At 43.2% G+C, this 17,481-nt stretch overlaps 1 protein-coding gene across 4 annotated transcripts in view; it reads left to right on the top strand.

Annotated features, from left to right (window-relative positions):
• Nucleotides 1-17,481, top strand: part of DYNC1I1 (dynein cytoplasmic 1 intermediate chain 1) — a 792,350-nt gene that overhangs the window by 570,667 nt on the left and 204,202 nt on the right. For all 4 annotated transcript variants that reach the window (XM_077490748.1, XM_077490750.1, XM_077490749.1 and 1 more), the window contains one exon: nt 4,208-4,352. In XM_077490748.1, the coding sequence (XP_077346874.1) occupies nt 4,208-4,352 (145 nt within the window). The remainder of the gene's footprint in view (nt 1-4,207; nt 4,353-17,481) is intronic.

Genomic DNA, 17,481 nt, shown 5'->3' with positions numbered 1-17,481 from the left:
CAGGACAGGTAAGTGTCCGAATTAATAAAAGTCAGCAGCTGCTGTCTTTTAATTTTTGCAGCGGTGGGCGGACCTCCGCTTTAAATTTTCCCTCTTAGAAAAATTCCTCATGCTGCTACCCAAACTCCCCCTCTCAACACAAATTTTGTGGTGCCCCCGTGTCTCACATGATACCACAGTGCCCAGGACAGCCGCCTCTCCTGCCCACCCCTTGTCCCGGCCCTCCCTTCAACTATATCTTCGCTTATCTATGCATTCTTCGCTAGCACCACATTCTTACTTTGTACCATTTTCTACAATTCAGTCTAGCTGCTAAGAGCCAAGAAAATACCCAGTACTTCTAGTATGTAAGGGCATGTAACTCACTCCCCAACCTCTTATGTGAAAGTGCTGATGTTTGGAGACTGCCCCAGCGCTCTCACTTCGGGCAGGAAGACAGTCCTCAGCTGCAATTCAGAGCCTACTTTCAGAAACAATGAAATCAGGCTGAGACAGAAGTACAGTTCCATCACACTTGTTTAATAATAAAAGTAAAAAGAACAAACTTAGTCAAAACATAGCCAAAGTTCAGTAACCGGAACGTATAGTCAGCCAAGCCAGAAGTTAGAGATCAATGTAGTGGAACAGCAAGCAGGATCTGGAGCCAGAAGGGATTTCAGCAAAGCAAGTCTTGAACGGGATCACAGGAGTTTCTGTTATGTTGACCAAGGCGATGGAAGAGATACTCTGGACTGGGCAGCTTAAGGCTGGGTTCACACTGATACGACACACACTCCGACATTGGGAGCTCATGTCACATGACATGTGGAAATCAATGTTTCCCTATGAGAGCCATCTTAACTGGTCCGACACAAGTCGGTCCAACTTTGAAAATGCTCCCTGTACTACTTTTGTCCGACTTTGATCCTACTTCAGCCCATTGACTATCATTGAAGTAGGATAAAAGTCGGATCCTTGTCCTAACCATCCGACTTTGGCATCCGACATTGTGTCACGTGACTGATGAAGTCACGTGACTGTGACGAATACACGTCGGGTACACTAGGATACCGGAACTGATGTGGACAGCCCGCTGCTCGTTTTGTTTTACCAGTTTTGTTACTATTGAATGTGAGTACCTGTTTTATTGTTATCACCAATAAACCTTTTTACACAAAATACTACACTATCGAAGCATTCCTCTTGTCCCCATATCCATCTATGCCATGATTGGGAGGTTCACCCGCTCCAGTGAGGCTAAAAGGGAACGCTGACTCTGAATAGGACATACACACCACCAGAGCCGGAGAGGATATTTTGGGATGTGTACAAGGGGACACACAATGGTTCCATCCACAAAAGATATATTCACATGCTGTTACCTTACAGCAGTAAGGTAAGGGGACACCTATACACCTAGAGGATAAGAAGCCACATGTCACCAGAAGCCATTTGTCACCAGCACCTCACCACAGAAAGTGACCACCAGCACTTTATATTCGTTTATTGATATACAGTCACCATGTATGCTGCACCATACTATAATATTGAAAAAAGAACTTTTCACGGAAACATTTATTCACCTATGATATATTATTATTTTTAAATTTTATATCGTTTACCGTATTGGATTATCTTATTGTAGTAATTTACCATCACTGTGACTTTATCGCATTGGTCCATTTAGGATCAACAATGACCAATGTGTGATTTATGCACTTTACTATATGCTCAAGCCTATATGTGCCAATTCACATGCACTTTATCTTGTGTTGAAGTTTACGTGCGTTGCCTCTCATTCGTGCGCATTTAGTGTATTTACCTCAGAGCAGGCTTGTACTTTATAATTTATACAGTGCAGCACTACTTTTACATGATCTATTTACTAGCACATGTGATGATATTGCCTTGCAGGTGGAAATTTTTTATTTTTTTTTCCTTACACACTTTACTACTACTTTAACGACAATCTTCCCAAAAAGTGTATAAGTGAATTGGAACCATTTAATGTTTATTTACCTGTAAAATCCTGTCTTGTGGTACTACATCCAAAAGGCCCAGAGACAGCTGCTGGGTGCTGCCATCTTGGATGTGATGTCAGCAGAACCAGCAGACACTTAAGTGACACTCTATAGTGTGCCGCTTCGCCCCTGCCCCAGGCAACTGCATACTGTATTTATGGAGAGTGAGGGAAGGGGAAGAGAAGTTGGGGTACCACACACAGTAAATATGCACTCCCAGAAGAGGAGAGGGCTATGAAATGGCAGGAGGGAGAGGCTGTGCTAAGGAGTAGACCTATCCTGCAGTTATCAAATTTCCTCGGGAGTTCTAAGGCACATTGCAATTGAATAAAAATGTGTTTATGGAAAGGAAAAATGCTTCAAGGAGAATTTAAAATGTTTGATCTTTCTTTGTCTTTTTAAAGCCTGTGTTTAGTTAAAAAAGGGGACATCATTAACCATTGGTGTGATGTGTCTCTTGTACTGCTGTCTCCAGGTTTAGGTGAAATCTTCCTCCTCCGATACCTAAATTCCCCACTAACGCTCTTGTAATTGCCTAGTGTGCAGATCATTGCCCGTCCTTTCCTCCCAGCTCCTCCATTCATAGAAGCCATTAATACAGCTTCTATGAATGAAACACAATCTATGAATGGAATGGAGTGGAGTGGATGATTGAGAGGTTCACCTCCTCCATTTATAGATTTTTTTATTTTTATTTGTGGAAACCCTGCTGAAGTCTGCACAGTCAGCATTCCCACTATGATCTGTGTTCTACAACCTTCAACTCCAGTTTGGGGATACTTTAAAGACTTCAAGAAAGGTTTATACAGATGAAAACCGTAGTGCATGTACAAGACTTTAGGATGGGTTTACAGTGGTGCCGTGCAGCCATACATGCACATTAATGGTCATTATATCACAAGTTAATGTGCATCATTGTAAATAGGCTGAAAAATTGCAACAAAAAATGCACCTGACCCTTTTTCGGGAGTGCAACACAGGGTAGTACCATGTACTGTGGTGCTCTGGAGCACAGGTGATTTGCTTTATTGCATTGGGGTGCCATTCAAAGTGAATGGCACCTCAGCACATCAATACACATAACGTGTGTTGACGCACCACAGTAGTGTCAACCTGCCCTTAATATTAGTGTTAAAGCCCATCTCCAGGCATAACCAAACCTCGCTCCTGACAGCATCAGGTTTGCTTTAAAAATTCTCTCACCAGCAGCACATACTTCATACTCTTCATTCCCCAGTGCTATGGCCACCAAGAAAAGGATACCCTTTGTAGGCTCTGAGTTGCAGCTGATGAGTGTCTCCCTGCCCCAATGAGAGCACTGGGTCAGTCACCAAACATCAGCACTTTCACATAAGAGGATGGTGAGTGAGTCACATGCCCTTACATACTCAGAAGTACTGGGTATTTTCTTTGCTCTTGGAAGCTACATGGAATGGTAGACAGGGGTACAGGCTATACATGTGGTACTAGTGAAGAATGCATAGATAAGTGAAGATATAGTTAAAGGCAGGGCTGGGACAAGAGGTGGGCAGGGGTGGCAGCTGGGGCACTGTGGTATCATGTGAGGCACAGGGGTACGATAAGGAGATTGGGGGAGGGGGATTTGTGTTGAGAGGAGGAATTTGTGTTGAGAGGAGAGATGTGGAAGAGAATTTGTGCTTGGAGGGGGGATTTTGGGGGGGGGGGGGGATTTGTGCTTGCTGGGGTTGTTTGGGGGACATTATTTGTGATAGGAGTGTAATTTTTTTTGGGGGGGGGGGTATTTATGCTAGGATGGAGGATTTGGGGATAGTTTGTGCTGGGAGAGGGAATGTGGGGGGGGGTCTGTGCTCAAAGGGAAAATTTGAGGGAAGAAGAATTTGTGCTAGGAAGGGGGATTTTTTTTGGGGGGGGGAGTGGGGGGAATTGTGCTGGGAGCACAATGCGAAATGAGTGGATGTGTGCTGTGGGGGATGGGGGGGGGATTTGTTCTGGGAGGGGGGATTTCAGCAGTGGAGGTGGATTTGTACTGGGAAGAGGGGGAATTTTTGCTTAGGGTGTAAGCATGCAGAGGGGAGGGATTTTGTTGACACATAATGACTATACATCTTGGGGAGCGGCGCAATTTGGCATGTTTACCCTGGGCTCTAGATGACCTTGCTCTGGCACTGGTTAAAGGGTACTGTGATGTATATAGAAGGTAACTGCCACCCTCTTTGTACCCACAGCAAAGCTGGAATCAGTGAGGTGTTCGACGGTCATCAAGGGCCCATAACAGGAATCAATTGCCACAGCGCAGTGGGATCCATTGACTTTTCCCATCTGTTCCTGACATCATCCTTTGACTGGACGGTCAAACTGTGGACAACAAAGGTAAGCACTGAAGTCAATACCAATCAAAACACTTACAGCTATAGATGGTGGTAGATGGTCACATTCAACTAGACTTGTTCTTCAATGTTGAAGATGTTTCATAGCTTATCCAGGTCACTTCTTTAGTTCTAGTTCTAATGAGTGTCAGGGACATACCCCAACATTTATATACACACAAGCAGCACAGTCACCTTAATCAAATCGCCATGCAATGTGTCAAATGATTGGTGATTGGTTTGAGGTAACTGTGCTACCTGTGTAGGTATAAAGGCAGAGTATCTTCCTGACACTCTTTAGAACTAAAGAAGTGGCAAAATTAGTTGTATGTGACTAAGGCCCCTTTCCCACTTGTACGACTTGTCCTACGACTTGGGACTGCAAAGTTGTATGATAAGTTGTTCCCCATGATTTCCAATGACTACCATTCATATTAGTACAACTTCAAGTCTTGCCGACTTCAAAGTAGTCCCTGCACTACTTTGGTCAGACTCCTTCTTCAGCCCATGAATATCACTGAAGTCAGATCAAAGTTGGATCGCCGACTTTGGCATGTGACTTGTGCTCTGATGATCTTGAAGGGGAATGCCACGCAAAATGTAAATAAAAACCGGCATGGGTTCTCCATCCAAGAGCATACCAGGCTGTACGGTCTGGTATGGATTTTAAGGGGAACCCCCACACCGAAAAAACTGCGAGGGGGTCCCCCCAAAAATCCATACCAGACCCTTATCCGAGCACACAGCCCGGCAGGTCAGGAAAGGGGGTGGGGACGAGTGCCCCCCCCCGAACCATACCAGGCCGCATGCCCTCAACATGGGGGTTGGGTGCTTTTGGGCAGGGGGGGACAAGGGCCTCTTCCCAACAACCCTGGCCATTGGTTGTCGGGGTCTGTGGGTGGGGAGCTTATTGGAATCTGAAAGCCCCCTTTAACAGGGGGCACCGAGATCCCAGCCCCCCACCCTATGTGAATGAGTATGGGGTACATTGTATATAAAAAGTGTCAAAAATAAAACACGGTATACAGGTTTTTAAAGTAATTTATTAGGCAGCTCCGGGGTCTCTTCCAACTTCTTCTTCCCTCTCCGGCACTTCTTCCTCTTCTGGCAACATCTTCTGCCTCCTCCGCTGATGTCTTCTGCCTCTGGCGGTTCTTCTCTCCTCGCCTGGTCTTCTCCGCTCTCCGCTGATGTCTTCTAGCCCTCTCAGGTTCTTCTTCCTCTGTCTACTGTCTTCTGCCTCTGACGGGTCTTCTCCGCTGTCTTCTCGCTCTTTTGCCGGGTCTTCTTCGCTGCCTTCTCCCTCTGTTCTTCCGATGTTGACTTGATGCTCTCCCGCTCTAATGATAGGTGCGCAGTGTGCCACTACTTAAATTGGCATGGGGCGGGGTCACCGTGTGACGTCATCCGGAGGCCCACCCCTTATGACATCACTGCCCATGATTCTCCGGATGGTGACGTCATAAGGGGTGGGCCTCTGGATGACGTCACCCAGTGACCCCGCCCCATGCTATTATAAGCAGTAGAGGCCGAAGACTTCATCGGAGAAGGCAGAAGACGTCACCAGAAGAGGGAGAAGAGTCGGAGACAGGAGAAGAAGTCGGAAGAGACCCCGAAGCTGCCTAATAAATTACTTTTAAAACCTGCGTACTGCGTTTTATTTTTGACACTTTTTTTTTTTAGGTGAATGGGTAGTGGTACAATGCACCCCATACTCATTCACATAGGGTGGAGGGCCGGGATCTGGGGGCCCCTTTGTTAAAGCGGGCTTCCAGATTTTGATAAGCTCCCTACCCGCAGACCCCGACAACCAACGACCAGGGTTGTCAGGAGGAGGCCCTTGTCCTCATCAACATGGAGACAAGGTGCTTTGGGGTGGGGGGCCCCCGAAGCACCCACCCCCTCATGTTGAACCTGGTATGGTTCGGGGGGGGGGCGTTCCCTCGTCTCCACCCCCTTTCTTGACCTGCTGGGCTGTGTGCTCGGATAAGGGTCTGGTATGGATTTTGGGGGACCCCCGCGCAGTTTTTTCATCGTGGGGGTTCTGCTTAAAATCCATACCAGACCGAAGGGCCTGGTATGCTTTTGGAGGGGGAACCCAGACAGTGCCTGGTATTGTCAGGGATCAAAGTCGGATCCCTGTTCATTGAAGTCGGACGCATGCAGGATTTCAAGTAGCTAAGCAAAGTCAAATCTGCAGTCGTACGACTGTCGTGTCATAGAAGTGTGAAAGGGGCCTAACTACTACTAGCTATATCATGACCTGGAAAATCACAAACAACATTTTACCAGCATTCCAGTCATACTTGTACAACTCCAAAGTTGCACTGATTTTGGAGTTCAACTTTGACGCAACTTTGGATGGGAGCAACTTGGATTCGACTTTGGCTTTGACCAGTGATAATGGACAACTCTTGCACACAAGTTGCATTGTATAACATTCAGTTACGACTTCCATGCAACTCCTGAGGGTTAACATTGAAGTCTATGGCCCTCAAGTTGCATGAAAGTTGGATCAAAGTAGTGCATGAACTACTTTGAAGACGCTGCAACAAGTCATGCATATATGAATAGGTATTATTGCAAAACATGGGGAATGACTTGTCATGCAACTCTGATGTCCAAGGTTGCAAGACAAGTTGTGCAAGTGTAAATGGGGCCTTACCAGCTAGCCTGCAAGAAAAAAAATAAAAAATTAGCCCTGTCTAACAGTGTATATCAAACACAGAGGGTTTAGTTGCACACATTTGCAAAAAAGGTGCATGGACACATTGGATGCCCAGCAAGAGCACAATGGCAGCTGAAAGCATCAAGTCCATCCCCACGCTCAATTTAGCCAACAAGCTGTACAGATAAATGGCAACCACTCCAATCTATAACTAGCCTTCACAGTAAGATTCACATGGAAAGGGCTTAGCACACCCAGCACACTTATCAGCTAGCCTGCAAAAAATAAACGAGCTCTGTCTAACAGTGTAAATCAAAGACAGAAGGTTTAGTTACACACATTTGCAAATATCAATATTAAATGGGTGGGAGGAAGGAATTCCAAATGGGAACCTTCAGTATTTTGGACACTATTTGTTTCAGGTACCAGATCCTACTCTATATGGAAATATATCCAAAAAAAACTAGATATAGAAAAATCAGGACTTTAACAGTATACAAAGCATGTAGAATAAAATCTTAATTTTATGTGCACAAATGTAAAAACAATGTAATAATATACAAAATCTGCAAAAATACAAAACAGGATTACATGCAAATATTATATATCATGTATTGCTTTCCTCTCCTTTCCTTTATATCCGTGCTATATTTAGGTGATGGGTTGCTTGCTGTGACTTTAACACGTTTCACAGATCAATAGCATGCTTCGTCAGGAAGATAATTACAGTCAAGATCTGCAGTAGATGTATAAATTGTTCAAAAATAACATAATTTAACCAGTACGACCAACAACTGCACCTCGTGGAAGAAATGGACCATGCTTATCTGGAATATCCAGTGTCTGCCCTTGAAATGGGCCATTTGTTCAAAATCTATGTTTTGCTTTTACTTGCTCAGTTCATGTGTAAGATTAGTCCATATCAAATCTCCGTCCACATAGGAAATAAAATTATTTTTGCATATGACTGCTGTTCTTTCGCCAAGCTCCTATGGAGGCACTCTGTGACATGCCTATGTGGATGGAAATTTGATATGGACTAGACTTTTCAAATGAAGTGGCCAATTTTGAGCAAGTATAACTAAAAGCGAAACATCTGTTTTGAACCAATGACCCATTCCAGACACTGGGTATTCCAGATAAGCGTGGTCCATTTCTTCTAGGAGGTGCAGTTGTTGGTCGTACTGTCTAGACTTGTGCACGACGGAAAATGTTGTTTCGTTTTGTTTTCATTCGTAAAATACCTATTGTCGTTCTGTTATATTCCTTATGTTACATGAATTCCTTTTTTGGATAATTTGTTATTTCTGTAGAGTATCATTATTCATTATAACGAATTGATTCATTTTCAGATAATTTGATATTTATGTATATATATATATATATATAATTTTTTTTTTTTATTATTATTATTTTTTTTTTTTTTCATGATAACAATTTGTAGTTCTGAAAGTCATTTGTTTATTGAATCCCTTAACACACACAATGACAATATCTCTTCCCCTCTGCTCAATTACAATACAATACCCTTCCCTCTCAGTTCTCATGAATGCACTTTGCCAGTAATCCAACCTCCAGCACAAAATGAGTCAGCTGATTGGACTGTAAGATTTACTCCGAGTTGACTATTTGTTTCATTAGACCTTTAACGAATTATGCCGAATTCATTTGTTATTTTCACTATATTCTCTTTCGTAATAGTTTAAATTCGTTATATTTTTCTGCCTAACTTTGATTTGTTACAAAACCAATTGCACATTTCTAGTACTGTCTGAATTGTGTTATTTTTGAACAATTTATATATCTAGCACAGATCTTGACTTTAATTATCTTCCTGATGAAGCATGGTATTGATCAGAAAACGTGTTGAAGTCACAGCGAGCAACCCATCACCTAAATAAGGCGCGGATGTTGAGCAAAGTAATATATGATATATAATATTTTACTGTATATGTGATCCTGTTTTGCATTATTCCAGATTTTTTATATTATTACATTTACAAATATATGTGAAAGCCACAGTGCCTCATCAATGCTCCTTTGTATACTGTGGTCCTATCTCTATAGTTTTCAGAGTCTCTGAAAGAATGGAAACCTTCACAGATAACACTTAGGCCGCGTACACACGGGCGGATTGTCTGCCCAACTTAGTCCGCTGAACCGCGTTTCAGCGGACAATCCGCTCGTGTGTGGGCTTCAGCTGACTTTTTCAGCGGACAGTCTGACGGACTTTGTCTTTCGGAATTTCCGTAATTTTGTCCGTCCAAACTTGGTTTTGTCCGCCCAAACTTGGTTTCAGCGGACAGTCCGCTCGTGTGTAGGCAAGTTGGACGGACTAAGTATGGCGCATGCTCAGAAAGGATTTACACGGCCGAAGGTTGCATTGCAGTGTATTGGACGTCGTTTTTCTAGTCCCGTCGTACGTGCTGTACACGTCATCGCGCAAGTTTTCAGCGGACTGTCTGTTCATCGTGTGTGGTCAAGTCCGTTCATTCAAAATTTGGACGGACTGTCTGTCGGATTGTCTGACGAAATTAGTTGGGCAGACAATCCGCCCGTGTGTACGCGGCCTTACATTTTTTCTTTTATGTTCCTTGTATCCTTTTGACTCCTTATAAACAATATGGAGTGGTGGTAGGTACAACACAAGGTCCAATTTTAATCTTCACCACAGATATTTCTAGAATTTTATTGCTATGGGCATCACACACAGAGGTCTAACTTTTTTTTATCCTTTGTAATTGCTTGTATGTAACCCTTCTTTATATTAAATTTTCATCATCCCTTATATAACAGCTAAATTTTAACATACGATTTACAATGCAAGTGTTGCCAGTATAACTTCCCCTAAAGGAGGTTTTTCTCTTTTTTTCTGTCAAGCTGAATTTTACCAAACTTAGATTTTTGCAGTCCTTGATAATGTATAACATGTGTTGGAGGAGTTGGAATTTTATTATTAAACAGGATTCTTACAAGTGCTGCTACATGAAAGTCCAGGAGTTGTATTAATATTGCTGTGCGTAATACAGATAATATTTCACACTTTATGCAATGTGATATCATTGACTGAGATCTCTCTGAAGGAGCATCTGTATGAGCCAAGATTTTGTTACTGATGAATATAGGAATGCTTGTAGAATAAACCTAGACTTAAACTGTACCTTTCAGAAACTTTACAAGTCTGCCTTAATACATTCCTGACATGTCATGATATAGATCAGCCATTCTCAACCTTTTTAATCCAGGGAAACCCTTGAAATAATTGTCGGGTTTCAGGGAACCCCTGCTAAAATTAAGGCATTAGGGGTTAGTGGGAAGAATGCCTCTTTACATCGGTGGTCAGTCTAGCGAATACTCTCCTTAAAGTGCTGGGCAGAATGCCACCTTTACAGACAGCTAATAAATATTACTGGTGTCAAGCCGCTGACTCTCCCAAGTGGCACTGAACCTGAAACTATGTAGACACCAACAGATCGATGGTCAGTGAGTCAGAACTCAAGGAAACCCTGAGCAACCTCTGGAGGAATCTTCCACAGAACCCTGGCTGAGTATGGCTGATACAGAGCAAAAGTAGTATTTCAAAGAGTTATATCTTTAGCCCCTTGGGGCCGATCTAACACAAATATGCAGTCCTGCTCCACTGGGCTTTATTCCATGGAGCCGCATGTTTGCGTATCTCCCTTTGTGCTGGGAGCACACTGCACACCGCGCTCCCAGCACTGAGACTGGGTTCTTACCAAGAGCCTCAGGTCCCGTACTAATGATCGGGACCCAGAACTCCCGATTTCAGGTCACCTGATTGTTGTGGTAGTGTCTGATTGGCTAGTGTCTGTAAAAGCCCGCCCCTGTCTTTCTCTCTCTGTGAATGGAGAGGAAGGATGCATTGTAACCTTGTCTCTCCTTGCAGTGTTTGTAAAAATCAAAACATTAAAAGATAAAATAAAGATAAAATACCCAGAGCAAAGTTTGATCTAGGTCAGTGCCAGGGTTAGTGTTTTTAATTAAAATGATAGAAAAAGACACTTACAAACCAAGCACTTATCGTAAGTGCAATGTGGAGTGCTCAATGTGTACAAACCGCAATCCGAAGATAGCCGCGGGTAACATCAGGTGTGACTCCTCCCCCCCGGTACATTTTACATCATGGGCGGGACTTGGTCAGCGGGAATGTCACGCCTGACGTCACCCGTGGCTATCTTCCGATTGTTTGTACCCATTGAGCGCTCCACGTTGCACTTATGATAAGTGCTTGGTTTGTGTCTTTTGCTATAATTTTTATTAAAATCATCAGCAGTCAGCACTAAAAGGTCTTCTTTTGATTTTGTATATATGCTGTAAATATCGCTGAGGACTCGCCACTCTAGACTGACATTGGTCATTCACGGGTCATATAATTGAGATGAGTGGCCACAATCATATTTGGTGGAGGGATTACATGATTTTGGCATTAGTATGCTACCTATTACACCACTCCTGATGCACTCCTATGGGCTTCTTACCTCTGTTTAAGACTTTTAAATATGTTATTGCCTGTTTTATTGAGCTGCACTTTATGATTGTTTTATGAACATGTGTGGCATTGCTTTGATCATCAGGAGCAGGATTATTTATTTTGGGTTGTTGTTTGGTGGTAGGTTATGGTAATAACAAGAACTATACAGCTAAATTTTTAATAATGTTTAATTATGTTTTTACTATTTTAGGCCAGTTTTCTTGAGTATAAAAAAAAAAAATCAGGAGATTTCCATAACCATTTACCACCAAATGAAAGCCCAATTTGCCCTGAAAAAACAAGGTACAATAAAACATTGGTTTGAGAGCGTTTTGCAAGACCAGCAAATTTTTTAAATAAATTTTGACTTGATATACAAGTGATGTCTTGATATACAAGTAGCGTCATGTGACAACTGAGTATAAAAGAGAAGAGAGGCACCTCTAAGCCCTTGTACACACGGTCGGAGATTCCAACAACCAAATTCGTCGGAGTAATTCCGACGGATTAATTTCAGAAGAGGTCCGGAAGTGATGTTGCATACACACGTCGGACAAAGTTGTCGGAAAATCCAATTGTACATAACGTGATGACGTTATTTTGTTACGACAGGACTACGTTCAGGCTAGTAGCCAATAGCTTTGGTCTAGGAATTTGATCTGAGCATGCGTGGCACTTTGTCCGTCGGAGTAGGCTACACATGATCGGAGTATGTCTGATCGGAGCATTTTGTCTGAAAATTTTACTGGCAAGTTGGAAAAGTTGGTCCGTCAGATATTCCGATGGAAACAGTCCGATGCAGACCACACACAGTCGGAATATCCGACAAAACGGTCCGATAGGACACATTCCGTCGGAATCTCCGACCGTGTGTACAAGGGCTTAGTGTAGCAATATGGTTACACTTGATGAAGTTACAACATTTAGCAACATATTGTTACACTTAGAGGCTCCTTTCTTCTCTTTTATACTTTGTAGCTCCTGCTGGATTTTGCTTCTAATCCCCTTGTAGAGGCTTCCATTTGTAGATGGACATTTTATGGTTGCACAACCTGGTCACATTGCTATAATATTTTTATATAGACTATAAAGGGAAGGACTTATGAATAAATGTTTGTGGAATGAATCATTTGAGTTTCCATTATTCCATTATTTCTTATGGGGAAATTTGATTTACAAGTGCTTTGGATTACAAGCATGTTTCTGGAACGAATTATGCTGGCAATCAAAGGTTTTACTGTATAATCCACTTGCATATACAAAGTAGTTGTGATGATATGTACGGTTTTACTAACACATGTCAAAGTTTCCAAAATTGTGCTTAGGCATTGACATTTGTTTTACCCTTATGCCGCGTAGACACGGTCGGACTTTCCAACAGGAAATGTTGGATGTGAGCTTGTTGTCGGAAAGTTCAACAGTGTGTATGCTCCATCGAACATTTGCTGTTGAATATTTCTGGCCACAAATGTTTGAGAGCAGGTTCTCAAATTTTCTGCCAACCTCTCTTTGTTGTCGGAAATTCCAATCGTGTATACACAAGTCGGTCACACACAATTCCACGCATGCTCGGAATCAAACAGAAGGAGCCGCACTGGCTATTGAATTTCCTTTTTCTCGGCTCGTCGTACATCTTGTACGTCACCACGTTCTCACGTTCGGAATTTGGGGCCAACATTTGTGTTACCGTGTGTATGCAAGACAAGTTTGAGCCAACATCCTTCGGAAATAAATCCACGGTGTTGTTGGCAGAAAGTCTGATCGTGTGTAAGCGGCAATAGATACAAAGGGGTTAAAATGCCATCCTGTGTCCTATAGTGACATAGAGCAGGAGAAACCAAAGTGGCCAGCAGGGGGACACGCTGTTCGACACACACGGAAGCGTCAGATAGTATTGGTGCCTAGAGTTCAAGAGGGCAAATTTTCAACATACTGGCTGCCAGACAGATGCATGTAAAAGTTTGTCTTCCAAAGGGTTTTGCTACAGCAGTTTTTAAGCTTAACTTTAAGGGACCCTTCAGACCTTTGCATTGTGGTAATACATGGCAATAAACGGTAATGCACTGCATTTCACGTGAAGTGTTACAGTGCCATTCATTTACGATGGCACCCCATTTCACAAGTACAGCAGGTGGCAAAGAACCAGAGCTGCAGCACACCACGATGCACATGCTACATGTTATGGTGCACTGCAATAAAAAATGCTGCAGCAGCTGTTTTTGTTCCTTTGCCGCACATTGTCGGCTCATTCAAAATAAACACACCATAAAGAACCCAAAGGTTCGAAGTGGCCCTCTAACCGCTGCAGCCCCCTTTTCTGGCATCCTCCTACCAAACGTATACGAGCAATCTATTTTTCCATTGAGTGCACATTGACTATAATTCAATCTGTGCAAACATATCATTCAGAAACGCAATCATTTTCTTAATTGTATTAAGCCTATTAAAACAAGTCCTCCATTAATTGTAGATTAAATTAAAGTTTCAGGATATACAAAGCACATTGTAGTCATTAAGCACTTTATTCTGAGCTGCCGAAGAAACCCAACATATTTCACTTTTCAAAGACGAAGCTAAGAAGCATTTACATTCCGCACTTCTCTAGAAAAGAAAATTGCAGTACAGCTTGACTGCCTGTGACGTGATTTGTAAGAAAACACAAAGCAAAACAGGGAGGCAAAACAACGGATCTGTATGTGGTGCTAACATGTAAAGCAGTCATTGTATATCCCCCCCTCCCCCCTATTTTTGTATTTTATGTAATTCTGATCTAAAGTCTTTCTTGTGCTGTATGAACTTTAGCACACTAAGTACAAAATGGATTATTAATTAAAGCGATTGTTGCTAAAATAAAACTGTTAAATAAAGTACTCCCTGCAATGAAGGCATTGAATACTCCCCTTTCTACTCACTGGCAATCTCTATTGTAGTGAAGGGAAACTGGCGGCTGACGATTCCGCCATATAGGACAATTCTGGGAATGCCGAACATCCGATTCCCCAAATTTGAGATTCATCAAAATTCAGACTTTAGTGCGTTGAAATCAACAGGGAATTGTAAAATGAAAATATTTTTTTGTTTGATTTTAACCGCTTCAATGCCGGGCACTTTCAACCCTTCCTGCCCAGGCCAATTTTCAGCTTTCAGCACTGTCACACTTTGAATGACAATTGCACGGTCATGCAACACTGTGCCCATATAAAAGTTTTCTTTTGGTGGTATTTAATGATCGCTGGGTTTTTTACTTTTTGCTAAAAAATAAAGCCCGAAAAAAGTTTCTCTTAGCTTCTGCTAAAGTGGATGTAAAGCCACTCTCATCCTTTCTAAACTACTGCATTATTGGTTATCTAGAAGGATATAGATGCCTCCTGCATGGATACTTATCTGTCAAATGTCTCCCCTCTGTCTGCTATGAGACCCCAAAAACTGCAGATTCTGTGGGTGGGTCTGTTTTCCATTGCTCAGTGGGTGTATCAGTAGACACCCCCCACCCACCTCTACACTCCCCTTATCAACATGCATTTTCTCCTGTGTATTTCTTATGCCGCGTACACACGATCAGACTATCCGGCGGACTTAGTCTGTCGGACAAACCGCCAGAAAGTCTGTCGGACTTTCCGAATGAGCGGACCTGCCCACACATGGCGGACAATTTTTGAGTCAAAACTACTTTCTAAGTCTGCTGGACTTTTGGGGGAAAAAAGTCCGCCGGAGCCCTCGCAAACCGGATAGTTTGATCGTGTGTACGAGGCATTACACTGAACTTCAGCTATGATCTCTAACATCCAGTCAAAACCCAGAAAAGTCCCCATGCTGAGGTGTGGAAAGAAAGGAGTGGGGGTGGGAATTTAAAAAATAATTTGTGTCTTAGGCTAGTGCATGAGATATGTAAATCAACTGTCAATCACAGCAAGGGGGAAGAACAGACAAAGATTTCACAGTTTGTCTGTTTTATTTCACTGAAAAAAAAATATGAGGATTGCTCAGAGCTGGATTAACTCTTTGTAGCAAGACTGGGCACAGCTGATCTGAAATCCCATACTTTATATTGTGCCAGACAAAAAACGAAATAAAACATTTTCGGGTTTACATCCACTTTAATGTTAGAAAATTTTGTAAACAAGTAATTTTTCTCCACTAATGGGCACTGATAGACTACACCAATGAGGCGGCACTGATGAGACGACACTGATGAGGTGACACTGATAGGCTGCACTGATGAGCACTGATAGGCAGCACTGATGGACACTAATAGGCTACACTGATGAGACAACACTGAAGGGCACTGATGAGGGGACACTGATATGCAGCACTGAAGGACACTGATAGGTGGCACTGATGGACACTGATATGTGGCACTTATGGGCAGTGATGGAGGGCACATATAGGCAGCACTGATGGGCACTTACTGGCGGAACTGATGGGCAGCACTGGGCACTGAATGGCATCACCGATTGGCATCACTGCTGGGCACTGACTGGCATCACTGCTGGGCACTGACTGGCATCACTGCTGGGCACTTTTGTGAACTATGGCCCCATCTTTAAACTGTGGTTGATTTACTAAAGGCAAATGGACTGTGTACTTTGCAAAGTGCAGTTTCCCCAGAGCTTAGTTAATGAGGTAAGGCTTCACTTTGTAAAGAATACCCAATTACATGCAAAATTAAAAAAAAGTTTTGCTTGCACATGGTTGGATGATGGAAGTCAGTAGAGCTTCTGATAATTTACTAAGCTTTGAAGCAACTGCACTGGCATAGTGCACCATCTATTTGTCTTTAGTAAATCTAGGTGCTGCAGAATTTAACCACTTCAATACCGGACACTTAAACACCTTCCTGCCCAGACCAATTTTAAGCTTTCAGCGCTGTCGCAATTTGAATGACAATTGCGCGGTCATGCTACACTGTACCCAAATGAAATTTTTATCATTTTTTTCCCACAAAGAGAGCTTTCTTTTGGTGGTTTTTGATCACCTCTGCGGTTTTTATTTTTTGCTAAACAAATAAAAAAATACCGAAAATTTTGAAAAAAAAATGTTTTTTTTTGTTTCAGTTTCAAAACTTATAAATAAGTAAATTTTCTCCTTCACTGATGGGCACTGATGGGGATACACTGATGGGCAATGATAAGGCGGCACTGATGGGCACCGACGAGGTGGCACCAATGAAGTGGCACTGATGAGGTGGCATTGATGGACACTGACATGTGGCACTGATAGGCGGCACTGATGGGCACTGATAGACGGCACTGATGGGCACTGATAGGCGGCACTGATGGGTGGCACTGATGGGCGACACGGATGGGCACTGATAGGTGGCACAAATTGGCACTGATAGCTGGCATGGATGGGCATGGATAGGCGGCACAGGTGGGCATGGGTAGGTGGCACAGGTGGGCATGGGTAGGCGGCACAGGTGGGCATGGATGGGCACTGATAGGTGGCATGGATGGGCACTGATAGGCCACACGGATGGGAACTGATAGGCGGCATTGTATTATAATATACTGTACTAATGGATGCCAATCAGTGCCAAACAATAATACATGCCAATCAGTGATGCCCATTGTGGGCACTGATTGGCATCCATTATGGGCACTGATTGGCATCCATTGTGGCACTGACTGGAATCCCTGGTGGTCTAGGGTGGCATACCTTATCCTGGGCATCCCTGGTGGTCTGGTGGCTTCCCTGGTGGTCCAGTGTGGACATCCTCGGCGGGGCTGTGCTGATAATCGATCAGCACAGGCCCCCCCTGTCAGAGGAGCAGCCGATCCGCTTTCCTCTACTCGCGTCTGACAGACGCGAGTGAGGAAAAGCCGATCACCAGCTCTTCCTATTTACACTGTGATCAGCCGTGATTGGACACGGCTGATCACGTGGTAAAGAGTCTCCACCGGAGACTCTTTACCGAGATCGTAGTTGCCGGGTGTCAGCGGCGCGCAGCGGCTCGTAATCCTGAGGACGTCATAT

Source organism: Lithobates pipiens, unplaced genomic scaffold (assembly GCF_037356315.1).
Source record: "Lithobates pipiens isolate NorthernLeopardFrog02 unplaced genomic scaffold, aLitPip1_a1.2 Scaffold_19, whole genome shotgun sequence".
Classification (NCBI taxonomy): Eukaryota; Metazoa; Chordata; class Amphibia; order Anura; family Ranidae; genus Lithobates; species Lithobates pipiens.
This window is presented reverse-complemented; position numbering and strand designations above follow the sequence as displayed.